The 23,022-nt window shown below is 37.5% G+C and overlaps 1 protein-coding gene across 3 annotated transcripts in view; it reads left to right on the top strand.

Moving 5' to 3' along the window:
* The window catches only part of Lasp (LIM and SH3 domain protein Lasp), a 161,604-nt gene that overhangs the window by 135,628 nt on the left and 2,954 nt on the right, over positions 1 to 23,022 (top strand). For all 3 annotated transcript variants that reach the window (XM_053786675.2, XM_053786674.2, XM_053786676.2), the window contains 3 exons: positions 5,952 to 6,082; positions 15,231 to 15,335; positions 21,937 to 23,022. The exon at positions 21,937 to 23,022 is cut by the window's right edge and continues 2,954 nt beyond it. In XM_053786675.2, coding sequence (XP_053642650.1) covers positions 5,952 to 6,082; positions 15,231 to 15,335; positions 21,937 to 22,113 — 413 coding nt within the window. In that variant the 3' untranslated portion in view covers positions 22,114 to 23,022. The remainder of the gene's footprint in view (positions 1 to 5,951; positions 6,083 to 15,230; positions 15,336 to 21,936) is intronic.

Here is a 23,022-nt window from a genome sequence, read left to right as displayed (position 1 = left end):
AGAATACACAATTAACTCTTGATAACTGAAAGAAATTATATAGGAAACAAATGTATGGTCTGATTGTATTTAATCAGATTAAAAGACTGGTACTAACTTATAATTTGCAAGCTACAAAAGCTATATAAAAGAGTAATAATTTAAAATGGATGAAAGATTTTGTATATGAAAGAAAAGTGAGGAATGGTGACAAGAAAAACTGATAACTAGTGGAATTATAAATGTAGTTCAGTTGAATTTTATAGTACAGTAGGTTCTCGACTTACGATGTTCCAACTTAAAATGTCACACTTTTACAACATTGGCACGCTTGAACCAGTTAATAACGTGTGGATATAGGCTGGCTTTTCTGATATTTGGGAGTATACATGGCTGTGACAATGAAAAATAGTGCTGCAGCTGTTAATAATCATTGCTGTAACACAGTTCACTCATACTTTCTTCATTTGTTTTTTACTATCTTTTTAAATATCACCAAACTGGTTTATATTAACATTTGTAAAAAGAAAAAAAAGTGACTAGAAAATATATTTGGGCAAAGGAAATCCAGTGAGCCTATTTTAAACAAAATGCCTTGATTTGTCTTCAGTTTAAGTGTCACGGGTAAAGTCGAAGAAAATAGACCTCCCGCCAGACAAAGTTGGGCTGCATTGACAGACGAGATGAATGGAGGGACGGAGGAAGGAAATAGTAGAGAGATACGTATTTACAGGTTCAAATTTTTTAACACAATCTCTTAATGTTACTTTAAACTGGTTTGTATTGACATTCATAAAAGAAGAACGAATAAGAAATATTGAGTGTGTGTGTATGTTCAGTGGGGGGGGGGGTTATCTGATGCGCATATTTTGAGCGATATCCAAAGATTGGTTTTCAGTTTCATTTTCTTGTGCCAAGTCAAAAGAAACTGGATACATGGCCTGATAAAGTATAACTGAAATTTGTATTTTATTTTTTCTTACTTTTTACATGTTACATACAGTGCATTATTTAAACAGTGTTTATTATTTATATGTGAAAATGAATAGCACTGAATGTACAGTGTTGGGTAAATATTCCTGTTAAAAAAAATCAAAGAAATTAGATACATATTGTGGATCAAGAATACATCTCCAATTAAAACATGGGTGTCTACAGGGAAATAGGTTCAAAATTCTCAGCAATTGATATGCATGCAGTTTTTAGGATCGCATGAACATCATAAGTCAGGGACTTGCTGTATTATATTTCATGAAATGCTAAACATGTATGGGTCATGTAAGACAAGGAGTAGAGGAGACCCACTCTTTATCCACTGATGGTGGCCAGGTCTCTGTTTAGTCAGTCTCTTGGTGATTGCTAGACAACTTGAGCTCTGTGATGGGGAAACTGAAAAGAGGAAATACAAGGGTGGGTAAACTACATATTTTTGGAACTCTTTGAAGACCTTTGATAGTATCTCATAAGCAACAACTGTAAATTTACAAATTGGCAAGATAGATTGGGTTGTAAGAAAAGGTGCTCCATGAAGAGAGTACTACTGGTACTTTCTGCAAAATATGGGGCGAGTTTCATAGTGAGAAAGGAACTGTTAGTATGTGAAGTAACAAGTGGGGTTTCCAGAGTATCAGTTTTGGTCTTTGATATTCTTGATGTACTGTACATCTATGACTGCCTTGGAAGATTGGCCCTAAAATTCTTGCAGATACTTTATTCACTTGCTTAGACAGTTTTTTGTTCTGTTGTGCAATATCGTAGTGCAGTATACACTAAGATATATATTAAATACGAAAGGGTTGGAGAGAGGGGGTAAAGGAGGTTTTGTGGGCAAGGGGCTTGGACTTCCAGCAAGCGTGCGTGAGCGTGTTAGATAGGAGTGAATGGAGACGAATGGTACTTGGGACCTGACGATCTGTTGGAGTGTGAGCAGGGTAATATTTAGTGAAGGGATTCAGGGAAACCAGTTATTTTCATATAGTCGGACTTGAGTCCTGGAAATGGGAAGTACAATGCCTGCACTTTAAAGGAGGGTTTTGGGATATTGGCAGTTTGGAGGGATATGTTGTGTATCTTTATATGTGTATGCTTCTAAACTGTTGTATTCTGAGCACCTCTGCAAAAACAGTGATAATGTGCGAGTGTGGTGAAAGTGTTGAATGATGATGAAAGTATTTTCTTTTTGGGGATTTTCTTTCTTTTTTGGGTCACCCTGCCTCGGTGGGAGACGGCCGACTTGTTGAAAAAAAAAATAAAAAATACTACACAATGTACTGTACCTGCCAGTTAGACTGCAACTTAAGCGCATGAATTTTTCTATATTTTCCAACTTTGAGGCATATGTCACTTGTAATCTTTGTACTGTGAGTTAAAAATCTTTCCATTTTGTCCAACAATTTGCTATACCTTCAGAATAATTTCTTAGCAGCTTTAGGCAACACTGCACAAGCTTCCACTCAAACCATTTGCAGATAGATGCACATACCATAAAGAAAAGATGAGCAGACACCTTGGGAGATTTCATGAGACCTTTCAATTGCTTCAAAACTCCATAAAATACATAATTAGACATCAAAGGTACTGAAATTATTTTTCTCTTAGTTTGGGGCCACCATGACATACCTTATTACTTTATGGGTGTTTGCTACTCTTCTTAGCTGGAATTAAATGTTAAATAACATTTAAATGGAGCAGAGCTTTAGTGATGTTAACACAGAAGTCACTATGCTCTTTGGTTTAAAACCAAAATGAGGGTTGGGCATAAGTCTACCCAAAACACAATAATAATCAAAGTAGGCCTATAAGCCTGAAAGCTAGCCAGGTGAGAGGCTAACTTTACTTCTGAAGCAGAGAGGCATACTTTATTTACTTTTAAAGCCTAATGCCACCTTGCCTCTGGCTCTAGTTGGGTTACAACTCGAATGTTCCAATCAACAGGGCACATGAAAGTAAGAAAAAATCTAGAAGTTCTGTGATTCTTTGTTTCTTGCCTATAGTTTGTAAATTATGTCTAGTGACATTACAGTCATCCTCTCAAGGTACTGGTTTACACCACTCCTATCTTACTTACATTTTTCATTAAGGTCAGTATTCATTTGTTTCCAGTTTCTATATTTATTGCTGAAATTGAATACATATGTTAAATACAGATTCTTGACAATTTGTGTTTAGCTGTTTAGGTCAGGTATGTATACGGCTGTAAACTTTCATGATGTTCCAAAATATGTCCATTAAGTTCAGTTGTCAGTGTAAAGCACTATCAAAAACCAGTCTCTCTCTTTTGAGGAACTGTAGACTTGGATCTGTTTTAAAGTTTATCTCACAAGTACAGCCTATATTATCAGTTCAATAGTTAGTAAAGTAATAGGAGTCCTAGTTTTATACCTCATATTTTTCACAGCATTCTTAATATTGGTAAGTATACCATTGGAGTTAATATTGTTGCTGAAGAAAAGGCATGTTGCATAATAATCTTAAATTGGGACAATGTTTTGCTCTGTTAAAGCATTATCAAAGCTGTAACAGTGTCACCTATTGTTGCTGCTACTGGTAAGTGCTCCCTTAGTTAATTTTGCTTCTATGGTGAGTTTTCCAGTTATTTTGCACTTGCACGCTTTTAACCATTTGTAAGGATGTTTGTATTGTAGTAGATTACTGTATTTTTGTTTGTCTTTTGTAATGTTCCTCTTTTGTTTTTTAGTGCATTTGTACAAAATGTAGTAGTTACATATGTATTTACTAGTGGTGCATTTAATACTGTTGTGTGTGTGTTTGCTTTGTAATATGAGCCAAGTATGTATTGATAAGGAATAAGCAGAGGCTCTATGAAGCACTGTCATACATGCTTGCTAATTTATGATTGCATTGAAATTGCATACTGTACTGCAATGTTTTGTTTAGATTAACCAAGGTTTATATAGTATGTGAGGTAGTTTACTTAAACTTCATTGCAGTCATTTGAAATGCAATAATAGACTTTTCTCATATATTTTATTCTAACTGAGCATCACTGTTTGGCCCTAAAATTATTTTTCTAGGAAAACAGGTCTATCAGAGGTGAGTAATAGGTGGACATAGGTGTAACATGTTGATTAATTTTCTGTTATGGTTGCATGACAGAAATACTATACATTGAACAACTGTGGTAACTTTACACATCATTGTTTAAGGAACACTTTGACTGGAAATACTTCACTTACCTCTAATGTCCTCTATACTGAGCCTCACTAGACTCGCAAAATCTCTTTACAGCTATTAACGATATAGTATCTGTTGCATGAAAGTGCAACCCCATCCACACCACTTCCCTATTCATCCTATCATGTTCTTATTTTAAATCCACAAACATAACTAGCATTTCCTTAACCTTATGGGCCAACGGGCCTACTGCAGTGTTCCTCCTTTCTTTTGATGCTTTAATGGAAACTCTTTATCCACACACTCCTTTCCCTTCCTAAATTCACTTTGTTCATTTTTATCTTTATATTCTGCCTTTCTCCTAAATTTTGATAATTCTGCCATTTTATTTGCCTAACTTACTTAACAGACTTGCTTTCCTGTTATTTTTATGCTCTCTCCTGTCCTGTTCTCCTTTATACAAAAGAACCATGCATGCTTTCTACCAATTCCTAGGTACCTTCCCTTCCTTCACACACACATTAAACAAAAGCTCCAACCATTCCAAAACACACTCCACCTCCTTTCAGCATCTGTCAGCATTGCTTCCATCATGTTGATCTACCCTCTTGTAATCTGCCTGCTGTTTCACCCACTCCACACTTACCTCGGACTCCTTCCTCCTAATGGATACTTTTCTTAGGTTAAGGATCCCTAACTTTATTGACAAGCTATTGGCAAGTTACGGATTCCTAACTTTATTGATAAGCTAAGAGCTGTTACTTACATCAGCTTATTTGAAAGCATTTTTATTGTTATGAGACATACAAGTAGGGAACAGGATGAAGTTGGAGCTATCTGTGGGCCAGCAATTTCATTTGATCAACTGACTTTATCTCGTTGACATCATAATGCTGTACAAATGTGTTCCAGACTCAAGTCATCCTGGGGATAAATGATCTCAGATGAGGTGATGTTCTGGAAAAGGGTATAGCCAGAGTGAAGTTGCTGCTTTCTGCCCATCTTGTGGTATAAAAACTTGCTTCACACTGTCCTTGAAGTGGAGCCAAGTGTGGTACATTGACAGTATTGGCCTTGTACATAACAGTAAGGCCACCCACATCCCTCCTGTGTTGAAGGCTCTGCTGAAATGAAAGATTTATCCAGGATCTCTCTCTCTCTCTCTCTTTCTTTCTCCTTCCTGTCTTCCGGCCCAATGTTAAACAGTTGCTCACGCCTTCCAATAACTGTCTCCCCTTTTTTATTTACAGTTCATTAACCTCCATTTCTCTCACCCACTGATACCATTCTCCTTTTAGTGTGCTCCATCTACCTCTTACTGTGGCTACCACAAGTAATGATCAGGCATATTAGTTGTTTCTCTAAAAAATACACCCCAATGGAAATAAGTCACTCTGTCTGACTTTTTTGGGTTATCCTAGGTTCTCTACACATATGCTGCTATGTATGATAATTCTATGTAACTGTATTTGTGTATACCTGAATAAACTTACTTACTTACTTACTAATTTACCCTTCAGTCTTTTATCAACTCCAACTCTACTGTTATGAGACTTGATCCTTACTTCTGTTTTTGATATGAACTGCAGTACCAGTATCACATTTAATGTGAATGTTACAATGCAGTGGTTTGAGCAATTCACAATTAACCCACAAATTGGAACGAAAACTGTACCACCATTATCAACAAGGGATTAGATTTTCACTTGCAATTTGGGGATTAATTTTGAATTAGAAACTATTGGTTAATATTTTATTTCATTTACTCATAATTTTGCAAAGAACTGTAGTAAATACTTAATGAATATGAAATACTAATAATGTATTAATGATCACAGTGCAACAGCAGCCAACCCGTCGTGTTGGCAGCATAGCTGACTATGACCCTGTGAATGAGCAGTACGGTTCTATAAGTCAGGGAAATGCCAATCCTGCAGGTGGGGGTTATCGACAAGAGACAACATATCAGGTATGCTCAAAATAAGATCACTTGACTATCTTCTACATTTTTTTTTTTTTAGTTTTATACTGAAATGGTAAAAAAAAAAAAATTGTACTATACTGCCTCAATAATCAAGGAACTTTAGGCTAGAGCACTACCTGGATTTCAGAGATTTCCAGATCACAGAAACAGTCATGCACTTGTTTATATTCTTTAAATTCTGTGGACACAATATCTTTCTGGGTGATGAAGCATTTGTTTCAAAAATGTAATGGATGGACTTGCTAATCAACTAATATTACCTATGCTGATCTTTTTTAGTACTCAGTATAACTACTGGTATGGACTTTTTTCTTCCAGATTACTGTTTGGAGGTTTCCAGAGTTTAAAATGGCTGATTATCGAGGTTGTACTGTACATAACGTACCTAAATGTTGGTTATCACTCCAAATTACTTGTTAAGATTTGACTTAAAATAATTTTGCCCTTGCAGCTTTCCCAGAGAATGTCTTCCAGGCTGTCATCTAAAGGGTAGTGACTTTGATAGTTACATAAAAAACCTCTGTTCAGTGAAAAGGGGAATCCTATATGCATGGAAAATAAAGCAAACTGGAATGGATCTGTATATTTTGGCTTCAGAAACTCTTGCTAGCTTATAAGGATCTCCAATTGAGATGAAAATGTAATGATCTTTTTCTGTTTGTTGGATCATTTTCTGTTTGTTGGATTTCCTTTTTCAGTGTGCTATTCTTTGCATACCCTATTTATTTTACTCTCCATTTATCACTTCATTTCTCTATTTTCTTTACAGGTAAATAAATGCTGTAAAAACATCTTTAAAATTTCAAATATTTTTTAATATACTCACTTTTTCAAGGGCACAGTATATTGCATTGTCCTTCATTCAATTATCCAAATTTGTTTTGCTTTCATTTACCTGCTACACTCTCCTTTTATAACATCTTTTAAAATTTAGCATGTCTGTAAGAAGATACAAAATGTCTATTTTGATATATGGGTATTGCACATATTATACAGTACAGGTCCTCCATCACAAATCCGGCATCATTGGGACCTGTAGTGTGCAGGTTTACTGAGTTTGCCGGATTACAGAGTGGTTAGGGTAGGATATACTTAATAAAATTAACCAACTTGACTTGCACAAAGTTCATTGAACATCGGCAAAAATCAAACATTTCCGCTACTTTGAGCTCAGTTTCAAGGTACTTTGCCATGAAAACAATCAAAATCATGTCTATTTCTGTAATATATCTTCCATTCTATCAAATGAGTCCAAAAAAATGAGAATACAACCATAAAAACCATACAAAAATATACCGCTAATGGCTGAGAAGTGAACTCCGCTATTTATGGTCTGATTTCTTTCATTTTTGGTGTACGTTAAGAAGTACCTTTCCATCATACATTGCCCAAGTTTCAGTAAGATAACCCAACAAACAACTGAGAAAGTAATATAATAATAAATAATAATAATAATAATATACACCTACCATCCGACTTACGACCTGCTCGACATACGTCCACTCAACTTACGACCGTGCATCTGGCAGCTGGGCTGGGTCGGCTGATGCACACCGCTGTACAATAATTGACGATACTCGCAGCGCCAATGTGTCTTGCAGGCAGCATCAGTTTGAGTAACCCTGCCCTATCAGCAGCATCATACTGTATTAATTGGACAGTAAATTTCACCATGGCCCCTAAGATAAAGTCTGAATCTTGCACTGGAGATTGTGGCAAGAAAGGCTCTTACTCTCGAACTCTCTATTTGTTTTCACTGTTGCACATAAACCTGTCTGTATCTGTCTGCCTGTATCTGTGTGTGTCTGTTTATCTGTCTTTCTGTCTACCTGTGTGTCTGTCTGTCTGTCTACCTGTGTGTCTGTCTTTATGTCTACCTGTGTGTCTGTGTCTCTGTCTACCTGTGTGTCTTTCTGTCTACCTGTGTGTCTGTCTTTCTGTCTACCTGTGTCTGTCTTTCTGTCCGCTTCTCTGTCTCAGAGCCCCTCATTAAGAGTGTAACTGGTCTTGAAGATGCCATATTAATAATAACACAATAATAATAACTGAGGTGCATTAAATGTGTATAAAATGTTAATATAGACATTTTGCTTAATCCATCTATGATTTTTTTCAAAATTATATAATAAACATGCTACATATATAAATATATAAATTAACAAATATGAGATGTTTTTCTGGTCGGCTTGACAGAGTGAATAAAAACCATTCGTGTCCGGGCTGGTAACAACAACGTTTGTTTACATAACTCGCAAACCTTCTACACTCTCATTCTCTCTCTTGTTTATTCATTTAATCTTGTTTACTCACCTCTCACTCTACATTAAGACTACAGATATTTTAAGGTAAGTAATGAGTGGACACGATTATTATATTATAGTTTAATAATAATATTAGTAGTAGTACGTATGTATTATTGTAATAATAATAATTATTATTATTATTATTATTATTATTAATTTAGGGCACTGGAGCACAGATCCACTGTATAGCACTTTGTCTGGATTTTTTGGGTTATCCTAGGTAATTTATACTATGTATAACTTTACTTACGTGTACCAGAGAGAGAGATACAGAGAGAGAGAGAGAGAGAGAGAGAGAGAGAGAGAGAGAGAGAGAGAGAGAGAGAGAGAGAGAGAGAGAGATACAGAGAGATACAGAGAGAGAGAGATACAGAGAGAGAGAGATACAGAGAGAGATACAGAGAGAGAGAGATACAGAGAGAGAGAGATACAGAGAGAGAGAGATACAGAGAGAGATACAGAGAGAGAGAGATAGAGAGAGAGAGAGAGAGATACAGAGAGAGAGAGATACAGAGAGAGAGAGATACAGAGAGAGAGAGATACAGAGAGAGAGAGATACAGAGAGAGAGAGAGATACAGAGAGAGATACAGAGAGAGATACAGAGAGAGAGAGATACAGAGAGAGAGAGATACAGAGAGAGAGAGATACAGAGAGAGAGAGAGAGAGAGAGAGAGAGAGAGAGATACAGAGAGAGAGAGATACAGAGAGAGAGATACAGAGAGAGAGAGATACAGAGAGAGAGAGATACAGAGAGAGAGATACAGAGAGAGAGATACAGAGAGAGAGATAGATAGAGAGATATACGGAGAGAGATATACGGAGAGAGATACGATAGAGAGAGATACTGAGAGAGATACAGATAGAGATACAGAGAGACAGCCACATTCAGTCAGCCACTACACTAGCCCCGGCCGGCCAGCCAGCCAGCCAGATACGTATAACACATGTTCCAGAGTTTTCTCTTTACTTAGGGTATAGGTTATACTACATTCTGGCTGGATGACACTACCAGTGGTATTCTCCCATTCCACTGTGTCGACAATACATAAAGATAACAGTAGCATATGATACTGTATGCGATGTAAAATTTACAATACAGTTCACTACCATGTATACATCATATACAGTACATAAATAATTAAAATATAACAATAAAAGTAAATTATGGTAAAAAGAATGAAATAATGACTATACATTACATTACAGTACTATGTAGGTAGTTTATATAGGAAAAGTTTGACATTATGCCCTACCCAGTATGTCGGCAATTTTCAACGGTTCGACTTACGTCCATTTTGACTTACGACCGGTTGGTCGGAACCAAGCTTGGTCATAAGTCGGATGGTAGGTGTATTTACTACACGTACATGTACAAGGTATACAGGCCTTGCTGGCATAGTGACATACTACTACAGTGGCCCCTCAATAATCGTCTGGCCTGAAAGTCGTCCATTTCGGAAATAGTCCTGTTTTTTCGTCAAAATATTGGCTCGGAAATGGTCCGGTAACTCGCTAATAGTCCTTCGTTCCGGACGCGTACGCACGGTCTGAGCGGCCTCGAGCCGCCTCGGCCTTTCCTTCCCAGCCAGTGTGCCATTGTTTACCAGTGAGCAACGGTCCCCTCACGTGCTCCAGTGAAATATTTCATAATATTTCATTTATTTTAGTGCTTGCAAGTTATTTAACCCTTTCAGCGTCCGTCCCATAGATCTACGGCTTTACGTTCAGGGTCCAAACCGTAGATCTACGTCATGAGCTCAGCTCACTCTGATAAACTGTGAGTGGTACACTTGGGCCTAGATATGAGAGAATACATCTATGTGGTATGTGTGCACCACATAAAACAAATCCTGCAGCACACTGTGTATAATGAGAGAAAAAAAACTGATACCAAGATTTTCGATTAAAACAGCAACTTTGCAGTTTTTTTTTCGTATGTTTTTTATAGTTGTATTTGCAATTTCTTGGTCTCATTTGATAGAATGGAAGACATATTACAGAAATAGAGATGATTTTGATTGGTTTTAGAACTGGAAATGGCTTGAAACTGAGCTCAAAGTAGCAGAAATGTTAAATTTTTGCCGATGTTCAAGAGTAAACAAACGACCTCACACATCTAATACACGCCAGCTGGTGGGTCTAATATACATTCACAAATGTGGTGATGATATTTATACAATTATTACAATATTGCATAACAGTAAATCTTCTATTTTTTGGTGTGAATAAAAATTCATTATGTGAATAAAAAATCAAAATGGGATTTATTTGTAAAGCCTCAAAACGTAACTAATGAACCGAGGAAATGTTAGTTTAGTGCCAGGAATGCCTACATTGTTTATTCTGGACGCTGTTTTGAAATTGGAATATTTTGAACTTTGTGTTAAATTGGCCAAATTACCAATTTCCGATCACTTTATTTTGTAGTTGCAACAGTTGACTTGGCGATTTCTTGTGCTCAATTGATAGAACAGAAGTAATACTAGTGAAATAGCTAAGAATTTGGTCGACTGGAATGATGTAATTGGCCTAAAATGGGAGTCAAAGTCGGCAAAATCGCCGATTCGTAAATATCGCTGACACATCAAAATTCGCGAGAGCATAATTTCGTCAATTTTCCATAAAATTTCGTACTTTTTGTTTTATTACCTTCACAAAAAGATTCTCTACCATTTCATAAGAAAAAATAACAAACTTTTTTTTGGAAAATTCTTGGACACTGGGGCACCACTTCAGATTTTGGCCTTGGACCCTGAAGGGGTTAAGTGCTAAATAAGCTACCATGGCTCCAAAGAAAGCTCCTAGTGCCAAGCCTTTGGTAAAGAAGGTGAGAAATACGATTGAATTTAAGAAAAACAACATTGAACAATATGATAGTGGCGTACGTGTGGGCGAACTGGCCAGGATGTATAACAAATCCCGTACAACCATATCTTCCATCATAGCCAAGAAAAAGGAAATCAAGGACGCTGCTGTTGCAAAGGGGGTAAATATGCTGACAAAAATGAGATCACCAGTACTCGAAGATGTTGAGAAGTTATTATTGGTGTGGATAAATGAGAAACGATTAGCAGGAGACAGTCTTATGATTTCGCTTATTTGTGAAAAGGCTAGGCAGTTGCATGACGATTTGGTAAAGAAATTGCCTGCAACTAGTGATGATGTGAGTGAATTTAAGGCTAGCAAAGGCTGGTTTGAGAGATTTAAGAAGCGTACTGGCATACACAGTGTGGTGAGGCTGCCAGTTCGGACCACAAGGCGGCTGAAAAATATGTGCATGAATTCCAGGAGTACATGAACAGTGAAGGACTGAAACCTGAACAAGTGTTCAGTTGTGATGAAACAGGCCTCTTTTGGAAGAAAATGCCAAAGAGGACCTTCATTACACAAGAGGAAAAGGCAATTCCAGGACACAAGCCTATGAAACACAGGCTGACGTTAATGTTCTGTGCTAATGCTAGTGGGGATTTCAAAGTGAAGCCGTTACTAGTGTACCATTCTGAAAATCCCAGAGTGTTCAGGAAAAACAATGTTATGAAGAGTAAATTGTGTGTGTTTTGGAAATCTAATAGTAAGGCATGGGTCACGAGGGAAGTTTTTGTAGAGTGGTTCAACGAAGTGTTTGGCCCTAGTGTGAAGAATTACCTCCTGGAAAAGAAATTGGATCTCAAGTGCCTCCTAGTAATGGACAGTGCACCTGCTCATCCTCCAAACTTGGATGACCTAATTCTGAAGGAGTTTGGGTTCATCAATCACAGTAAAGTTCTTGCCCCCGAATACCACTCCTCTCCTCCAACCCATGGACCAGCAGGTCATTGCAAACTTTAAAAAAACTCTACACCAAAGCAATGTTTGAAAGGTGCTTGAATGTGACCTCAGACACTCACTTGACCCTACGAGATTTTTGGAAAGAAAATTTCAGTATTCTCCATTGTGTAAGCCTTATAGGTAAGGCTTGGGAGGGAGTGACTACCAGGACTTTGAACTCTGGAGAAAATTGTGGCCAGATTGTGTCCACAAGAGGGATTTTGAAGGGTTTGGGACTGACCCTGATGAGCCTATGTCAGTTGTTAAATCCATTGTGGCACTGGGGGCTTCCATGGGGTTGGATTTAAGTTTGGAGGATGTGGAAGAGTTGGTGGAGGACCACAACAAAGAGCTAACCACTGAGGAGCTGCAAGAGCTTCAGCAGGAACAGCAACAGATGGCAGCTCTGAATCTTGCTGCAGAGGAGGAGGAAGAGAGATGGAAGAAAGTGCCTTCTTCAGAAATTAAGGAGATTTTTGAAATGTGGGGTAGGATGGAAAGATTTATGGAGAAACATCACCCAGAGAAGGATGTTGCAAGCCATATCGGCAACTTGTACAGTGACAGAGTCTTGGCCCATTTTAGGGAAGATTTAAAGAGACGCCAGAAACACAGCTCTCTGGACAGTTTTTTTGCGAGACAGGACTCCAGTGACTCTCAAGGTGGTCCTAGTGGCATTAAGAAACAGAGAAGAGAAGTAACCCCAGAAAAGCAATTGGTACCTGAGGTGTTGATGGAAGGGGATTCCCCTTCCAAACAGTAATTCATCCAATCAGTCTCCTTCTCCAGTCTTCCATACACAAAGAAGAATTGCCAATAAAGGTAAGTGTTATTCTGTTAATGTTTAATTCATCATGTGCCACTGTATTGTTTATGTACTACATATATATTTCATGTAAAAAAATTTTTTGTTTTAATACTTCTATTGTCAGGAACGGATTAATTGAATTTACATTATTTCTTATGGGGAAAATTGATTCGTAAATCGTCCATTTCGATAATAGTCCCACTTCCAGGAATGGATTACGGATGATTATTGAGGGACCACTGTATATAGAAAGCCGCTTGTTATGCAGAGTATTTCAAGAAAATTAGGTCAGTGTCCCAGAATAACACCCACACTAGTCGGCTAACACCCAGGTACCCATTTACTGATGGGTAAACATAGACAACAGGTGTAAAGAAACACGCCTAATGTTTCTACCCTGGCTGGGAATCGAATATTTACCAAAAATCACATATGGCTAACCCAAGCCAGGTACTAGAAGTAAGCCATGTTGACTTTTTTGGGTTATCCTAGGTTCTCTTCACATATGCTGCTATGTGTGATAATCTATAGAGAAAATAACTTTTGTTTCAGGTTTATGGTGCAGTACGAGTGTATATCACAGTTAGCCCTGTGGTACACTCTGTTTTCTCTAATATAAGCCCCCAAGACAGAGATAGGAGAATGGTATTTGTATACCACATCCTCTTCATACCTCCGTCGAACTGCTCGGTGTTATGCCAAATATTATTTATTCTGGAGTATTTAACATGTTTTATGTTATTTATATTGTTTATTATGTCATATTTGATCAATTGTGATAGGCAATAAGCTGTAGTGTTGATATTAGCGTAATAATAAAGCATATTCTCCTGCATCACGAGACTGAGCTCATGGCAACCGACAGTGGCTTCTAAGCCACTTTATCTTTAATGGATAATGTACTGTGTTGGTGCTTTACATAATGAGAAGCATTTCGTTTATTCATTGGAACCGTGGCTAGGGCTAAAAGTAAGCAGGTTATAACAATAAATGGAGAAAAAGAAATTGGAGTGACTTATGCAGCAAGTAGTGCCACCAAACAGTACCAGCAGGTTGGTGTGGCGACCCTGGAAATTTGAAATTATGCTAGCCAAAATTAGTGCCGAATAACTGAAGGAACCGAATAACTGATTGCCGGATTTGTGATGGCGGACCTGTAGTAGCCTAGTAAGATGCACATTTATAGTTGCAGTAATCCTCGTTATGTTGGTTTGCCAAATGCGAATTCACATTTTTGCAATAACCCCATACCTATTAGTAATTAATGCTGTGCAATATAAATTCACTCACATGTGAGGGATACCATTGACAGTATTAAGGCTTCCTGGGGTGAAATGAAGTTGTATAAATGACTTGTGTGGTTATAATAGTTGCACCATAGGCCTGGAATGCATATTTTGGATAAAGCAAGGAACACCTGTTCTCTATGGTTTCACCATGTTAGTTTTTTCTGTAGCTTTTTTATTTCCACATAAGTTGAAATTTTTTTAAAGTTATCTGTTAAACTTGGGTGCTCTAGCCTCTTGATGACAATATTTATAAAAAATTTAACCCTTTGAGGGTCAAAACCCCTGATCTGAAATTTGCTCTCAGATTCGGAGAATTTTCAAAGAAAAAAAAAAGTTTTTCTTATGAAATTATGTAATCTTTTTCCAAAGGTAATGAAATCAAAAGTACAAAATTTGTTGGAAAACTTACAGAATTACACTTTCGTGAAGTTAGCAGTCTTGGCGATATTTACACATTGACGATTTCACCCACTTTGAGCCCTATTTTTTGTTGTGATCTTTCTTCTGTGGTGAATTGATAGAGCTCAAAAGCTGCAGAATTTGTTTGCTGGATATGTTTTGGCTTCAGGAGATTTTGTTTGGTGTTGTATTGACAATGTTGTTAGCATTTATGATACTTTCTGGAATATTAATGAGTGTATTTCAGTTTAATTTTTTCAAGAATTAAAGTTTTATGGATGGATGACCACTTAGAGAATTATAAACCAGGTCATGCATAGACTGTAGGCAACACTGCCATAAGGAAATAGGTTGCCATTTATGTGTAATATTCCTCATGATTTCATAGGAACCTCTTATTGTATGTAGGAGCATCAAAGAGGATTTCAGTTGGAGTTTGAAATTAACAGATCCTCCCTCATCTCTTTGTCTACATAGGTATTCTTTTCCCTTGTATCCTACCATACATTGTGTAAATGAATTGCAGGTTCAGCGTACCAATCTTTATGGAGACCAGCAGTCTTCACCTGCACAGATGAACTCTAACCCATCAGCTCATCACAAGGTTACTGCTCCACCTACACAGCTTGGGGTGAGTCCAACAATCTGTTCATCATATGGAATGCGCCATTTGTCTCTTAATTTATACGTCATTAACCGAAGGATTTCCATTTGTGCACTTTGTGGTGTTTTGTGTAAAGAAAGTTTTGTGTGATTTGCAAAAAGTATGGTATCTACCATATGAGTCAAAGCAGGTCAGCACCATTCCTTAAAAAAATGAACTGATTTAAAATAATTTGAACTTCAGGCAGGTTGGAGTATGTAATTAATAGTGGTAAGTAGCTTTGGCTGTGATAATGGTAATTATCACAGCCTTTACCTTAATGGTAGTTATCACAACCTTTGGCTGTGATAATGGTAAAAGCAGAAAATCACCAGTATTTGATTTATGAAGGGCTGTAGAAAAGTGTGTGGGGGGGGGGGGAGAAAGCAGAAAAATAATGTCTAGTTAGGTTTTGATACTAAGATAGCATTGTCCGATTTGGAAAGCAAAATAAAATGAATGTGGGTATTTAACATGTAATACATAAGTGAGGCATTTGAGATTCATTATTGACATGTGATGAAACTATAAAGGATGGTCATTGTGACAGGTGATATTATGCAGAATTTTGGAAAGCCTCTGATGGCCATATGTAAATTGGAATGGATGTTTTCTTGCGGGGATTTAGAATTGGTCGTTTATAATTACGGAATTTTGTAGGTGCGAAAGTTGACTTGGGTAACTCGTCTAATGTGGAATACCAGGAAAAAATAATTTACACAGTAAGGGAGGAAAAGCAGTGTCAGTAATTTGAGTAGTGTTTGGTTTCTGAAATTGTCCCACATTCTAAAGGATAGAAAATGCAAAATTAAGTAAATGGATAAACTCAAAGGAGACTGTGGGTCTTAATGTAATAATAAAACAGACACTGTATTTATTGGTGAAGGTTGCTTTGTAATTATTGCTCTTTAAATTTTTTATGACAGTTTTCTTTTGAGATGGGTTTAAATTGTCATCCAGCCTTGCGAGATATTTGCCTACTGCAAATTGTCCCAAAATGGCCATTTTTTTGTTATTCATTTTAGTTTGCTATTTTATTATATAGTCCCTTTATATAAAGGGAAGGGGGACGAAGGAGATTGTAAAAATTATAGAGGAATAAGTTTACTGAGTATACCAGGAAAAGTGTATGGTAGGGTTATAATTGAAAGAATTAGAAGTAAGACAGAATGTAGGATTGCAGATGAGCAAGGAGGTTTTAGAGTGGGTAGGGGATCTGTAGATCAAGTGTTTACATTGAAGCATTTATGTGAATAGTATTTAGATAAAGGTAGGGAAGTTTTTATTTCATTTATGGATTTAGAAAAGGCATATGATAGAGTGGATAGGGGAGCAATGTGGCAGATGTTGCAAGTATATGGAACAGGTGGTAAGTTACTAAATGCTGTAAAGAGTTTTTATGAGGATAGTGAGGCTCAGGTTAGGGTGTGTAGAAGAGAGGGAGAATACTTCCTGGTAAAAGTAGGTCTTAGACAGGGATGTGTAATGTCACCATGGTTGTTTAATATATTTATAGATGGGGTTGTAAAAGAAGTAAATGTTAGGGTGTTCGGGAGAGGGCTGGGATTAAATTATGGGGAATCAAATACAAAATGGGAATTGACACAGTTACTTTTTGCTGATGATACTGTGCTTATGGGGGATTCTAAAGAAAAATTGCAAAGGTTAGTGGATGAGTTTGGGAGTGTGTGTAAAGGTAGAAAGTTGAAAGTGAACATAGAAAAGAGTAAGGTGATGAGGGTATCAAATTATTTAGATAAAGAAAAATTGGATATCAAATTGGGGAGGAGGAGTATGGGAGAAGTGAATGTTTTCAGATACTTGGGAGTTGATGTGTCGGCAGATGGATTTATGAAGGATGAGGTTAATCATAGAATTGATGAGGGAAAAAAGGTGAGTGGTGCGTTGAGGTGTATGTGGAGACAAAAAAATGTTATCTTTGGAGGCAAAGAAGGGAATGTATGAAAGTATAGTAGTACCAACACTCTTATATGGGTGTGAAGCTTGGGTTGTGAATGCAGCAGCGAGGAGGTGGTAGGAGGCAGTGGAGATGTCCTGTCTAAGGGCAATGTGTGGTGTAAATATTATGCAGAAAATTCGGAGTGTGGAAATTAGGAGAAGGTGTGGAGTTAATAAAAGTATTAGTCAGAGGGCTGAAGAGGGGTTGTTGAGGTGGTTTGGTCATTTAGAGAGAATGGATCAAAGTCGAATGACGTGGAGAGCGTATAAATCTGTAAGGTAAGGAAGGCAGGGTAGGGGTCGTCCTCAAAAAGGTTGGAAGGAAGGGGTAAGGGAGGTTTTGTGAGCGAGGGGCTTGGACTTCCAGCAGGCATGCATGAGCGTGTTAGATAGGAGTGAATGGAGACGAATGGTATTTGGGACCTGACGATCTGTTGGAGTGTGAGCAGGGTAATATTTAGTGAAGGGATTCAGGGAAACCGGTTATTTTTATATAGCCGGACTTGAGTCCTGGAAATGGGAAATACAATGCCTGCCCTCTAAATGAGGAGTTTGGGATATTGGCAGTTTGGAGGGATATACAGTGGACCCCCGGTTCGCGATATTAATCCATTCCTGAGAGCTCATCGTAAACCAAAATTATCGGAAAGTGAATCAATTTTCCCCATAAGAAATAATGGAAATCAAATTAATCCGTGCAAGACACCCAAAAGTATGAAAAAAAAAAAACTTTCACCACATGAAATATTAAGTTTAATGCAATAGAATAATTACAATAACAACAATAACAATAGAATAATAACGATAGAATAATTGACACTTACCTTGAATGAAGATCTGGTGATGATTGATGGGATGGGAGGAGGGGAGAGTGTTGAACCTATTGTTTAGAAGGGGAATCCCCCTCCATTAGGACTTGAGGTAGCAAGTCCTTTTCCGGGGTTACTTCCCTTCTTCTTTTAATGCCACTAGGACCAGCTTGAGAGTCACTGGACTTCTGTCGCACAACATATCTGTCCATAGAGCTCTATACCTCCCGTTCCTTTAAGATTTGTCTAAAATGGGCCACAACATTGTCATTGTAATAGTCACCAGCACGGCTTGCAATAGCTGTGTTAGGGTGATTTTCATCCATTAAGGTTTGCAGTTCAACCCACTTTGCACACATTTCCTTAATCTTTGAAGTAGGCACAATGGATTCCACAACTGGCATAGGCTTCTCAGGGTTAGCCCCAAACCCTTCAAAATCTTTCTTAATTTCCATACTAATTCTCACCCTTTTTACCACAGGGTTGGCACTAGAAGCTTTCTTGGGGCCCATGGTGACTTATTTTGCAGAAGCAAGCACCAAAAACAGCAATAATATGGACAATATGGAATGTACCGAATGTATCCTTAGATGCATGCGCACTGGCTGGCTTGTAAACACTGGCACACACGGGGCAGTTCAGGCCACACGTGGACACGTCTCATATGAATCGCATCGCATACCAGGTTTTGTAACGGGAACTGAGGCAAATTTTTGGCGATATAATGCATCGGCTACCGGATTTATCGGATGCCGATAGCATCATGAACCGGGGGTCCACTGTATTGTGTATATTTATACATATATATTTGTTGAGAAATGGGTTATCAGCTAAGTTTAAACAGTTGGTATAGGGAAAACTTAACTTAGAAAGACAGCTCATCACCTGCACAGCCGCCCCTGCAGACGAGGTCTTGAGAAGCTGTCGAAGTCCTCTCTCAACGGGCTGGAAATGAGTTATAATTTGTAAACAATAAATTACCCCTAGGGGGTGTTATGTCAGCATATTTCATTCACTGATTGCTGATAAATTACGTACTTGTTTGGACTCAAAAGTCCACACCTTACTGCCAACTATAGGTTGATTACAAACTCCTTGCGACTCGAGAGCTGCGCAGTCCCCCGTACTACAAGAAATTTGTAACCTACCTTGCTCTTGTAGCGTGAGCTATGTTGTTCTTCACACCTTCGACAGGTATCGGTGACTTGATAGAAGCTGAAGTGTCCTTGGATGTCCACGTCTTCCATAGTCGAGGAATACGCACACTGGTACACTATGTTCCACAAGATTTGTCTTTATTGTTCACAATCTTATCACTAAAGAAGCTGATCACACTTCTCTTAAGTGTTTATTGTGTTTTATGAGATACTTTGTTCACACTAACGCACGGATCAGTGTTCTTTGTTGGTTATCCTGGCGTCAGTGTCACTCTCAGTAGAGTCAAAAGTAATCTGAAGACGACACAGCACCCCATGCCGTTACTGCCCCTTGCACAAAGGAAAAGCTGACATAGTACTTTTGCTTCCTTGCCACTTCCTCGATGAAGCAAAGCAGAATGTTTGATTCTTGCTGTCTTAAGCATAGACAACAATGTCCACTATCTTTACTATGGTAATAAAGTGGGAGCAGGATTTACCTTAATTGTCCTGCTAAGGTAATGGATGAACTGTCTTTTATTAAACTACACTTTGCAACACTGCAAAGAGCGTCGGTCGAAGCGACCATGTCCCATACTCATACTGCATCTGCTATCAATTACTCGCTGTAGCAGTAAACAAGATATTTGCCCCTTCTGAGAGGGCTGGGCCCCTCAGGGCTGAAAGGGGCTGATACCCCCCTCCTTTAGAAAATTTCTCCACAATACTTCTAAACTGTTGTATTTTGAGCACCTCTGCAAAAACAGTGATTATGTGTGAGTGAGGTGAAAGTGTCGAATGATGATGAAAGTATTTTCTTTTTGGGGATTTTCTTTCTTTTTGGGCCACCCTGCCTCGGTGGGAGACGGCTGACTTGTTAAAAAAAAAAAATTATTTGATATATGTATATCAATATTACTTATTTTTTTTGGTTCTGGTGAATCACCTGGTTATAACATTATAACATTATGCCAGTAAAGTAGTGCTACTCCTTTACTTTTAGTTCCATATGCCTTTTTTTTCCCCCCTTTTTGTTTCCTCTAGTAGATCCTACAGTATTTTCTATGGCTTTGCTCCAAGAGCAACTGGCAGGGAGATGCCATTTATCAACATTTCAGCAGCCAGCCAGATAAGCCATTTTTTTTGTTTTGTTCCTCTTGTTTATATAGATAAACTTAATGTTTATGAGATTTTAGTCAAGATATGAACCAGTCTGTAGCCTGTGGGTGGGTCAGTAAGAGTTTATATCTCATAGCTCATTTGGTCATGATCTTTCTTTCAACACACCAGCCGTATCCCACCGAGGTTGGTCGTGATATAAGTGAATGTGATTTACTGTTCATGCCATATATTTGGCTATAAATTGTACATTCTTTGAGAAGTGAAATTTCATAATCTAAATTTCCTATCAGCCCTTAAACTGCCAATGGGGGTAAAATGGCATTGTATTGTTGTGCCAAAATATTTTTTGGATTTTTTTTTTTATCAAAAACATTGGCCTTGATTTTACATATATTTTAAAAACATGAAAATAGATTTCAAATTTACCAAAAAACAGTTGTTTAAAGTTTCATATGGTAACATGGTTGTGCTTGTGACTGCATACTATTAGGTTTTTGGCCAGTTTTGTTTGTTTTTAATTTTTTTTCTTTTCAAAATTTACATATGTGATTAGTATATATGTTTCTAGACCACATTTTTTTACAGGATATCTACTGTTCATTAATTATTTTTTTATTTTAGCAAAATTTTTACTGACACTCTTTGTACTTTTTTCCTCGTATATATTATATGCACTGTGCATTCACTATACACTCACTGTTCACTATGCCAGCTGCAGTTACTTGAGTTCATGAAACTTCTCAAAGCAGGGCTCCATGCACAGTGGAGTTTTGCAAGTTTTACACACGAATCTTGTGTCCCTGCATTTCCTTGTTTTTCTGGTGGTGTTAGAACACGCTAACACATCTGGCATATTTCTTCTCAGTGGAAGGAAGTTGCATTATGTAGTACTTCAAAATTCACAAGGATTTTCGTTGCTTGATGGGGCATCTGTAGTGGCAGCAGCATTCTCCTCATCTTCATATTCATACACCTCCATGTCCTCATCATGGTCGTCATTACTACCATCAGCCTGGGCAAATGGACAATAGTCTGTGGAGTGAGGGGGATGTCAATTACAGAAGATGTTGGTATGTTACTTTGAGGCAAACTGTTCCCACAGTTCCCAAAGTGGCGGAGGACTTTTTTTATTGGTATGCAGGCCTACTTTAACCCATGTAGGCCTAACACTTTCGATCACAGCCATTTTGAGGGAGCTAGAATTTAAACCGTGATATACACATGTGGCAGTATATGCATACCCATTGATCAGTGCGTGTGACAGTTTCAGGGTTAATGGGAAGGCCAAAATATAGTTTTAAGGGCATTTTCAATAAAGAGACTTGTATATTCCCATACATTAGTTAAAGCAGAAAACATTAAGGCAGTTAAACCTTGAATCTGATTTTAGTAATGGTCATTTGTCCAGAACTATCAGAAATCCAGGCATGGCTTGATACCAAAGATTCTGCATTTTTGATGCTCTGCTGCATCTATAATTTGAGTATTTTCTTTTCAGTTGTAAGATTTCCATAAGAACAGCTAGAAGTTGATTACTAACAGTGGATTTTATAATTTTTTCAGCGCTGTTATCGTGCTATGTATGACTATGAGGCTGCTGACACCGATGAAGTGAGCTTCAGGGATGGAGACCTCATAATCAACTGTACAGCCATTGATGAAGGTTGGATGACTGGCACAATTCAACGTACTGGAGTTACAGGCATGCTACCTGCAAACTATGTGGAACGTGTTAGCTGAATTTCTTCAGAATGCCACAAATTCATTAGGGTCTTCTTAAGGGATATTTTATTTGAGGTATTTTACTTAAGATAAAAATAAATTCTTATCAAGAATTACTCAAAGGTTTTTGTTAAATTTTTATCTTCTAGATTAATCATGATTAAAATATTTATATATATACTGTATATATATACAGATTAAAAAATTTAATGAAGACCCTCAACCTTGTGTACTGTATTTAAATTCAGCATATAAGATAATTTATCATAGCAAATTTAGACCTAAAACTTTGCTTATCTTTTTATTCCAATAATTGTACATATACAAAGCTTATGATTTGTAAGCAGAGATGTAGGGCTCTTGTGAATGCTTTTTTCCTGTTTTACTGGAAGTAAATATTTTTGGGATGGCACAATTGAAACGCCTGTTTGGAATCACATTAGTTTATATTGTATAGATGATGCATCATTTTCTTTACCAAAGCTTGTGAATGTGGTTATTCAAGCCAACAAAGAAGCATTTAATTGTTGAAAGTATGAAAATTGGAGGTGATATGAATGGAACACTAAAGTGGCCTTACCTTAGCCTTATTATACATTTTACTAATACAGTATTTCTTGAAACAGCAAATTCAACAAAATGCTACATTACATCTATATGCTGCAGGATATATTTTTTTGTGATTTAGAATCAGTGTAAAAACTGAAAACCATTATTTTGTTATTGATTAATAATGTTTAGCTAAGACGTGGATAAAAGAGAAATAGTGTACTACAGTAGCTTGTCCTGAGGTTTTACAGTCAGGCCAGCTGACACTGCATATTTCATATATAGTACTCTGTGTAAAGGTTGACATTTATGCTTATGGAATTTTTAAATGCTGTTGGTCACTAATGAAAGGTTAAACTGTGACTGTAAAACAGATCC

Source organism: Cherax quadricarinatus, chromosome 41 (assembly GCF_038502225.1).
Source record: "Cherax quadricarinatus isolate ZL_2023a chromosome 41, ASM3850222v1, whole genome shotgun sequence".
Lineage (NCBI taxonomy): Eukaryota > Metazoa > Arthropoda > Malacostraca > Decapoda > Parastacidae > Cherax > Cherax quadricarinatus.
Note: the sequence above shows the minus strand (reverse complement) of the source record. Positions and strands in the feature narration are given on the sequence as shown.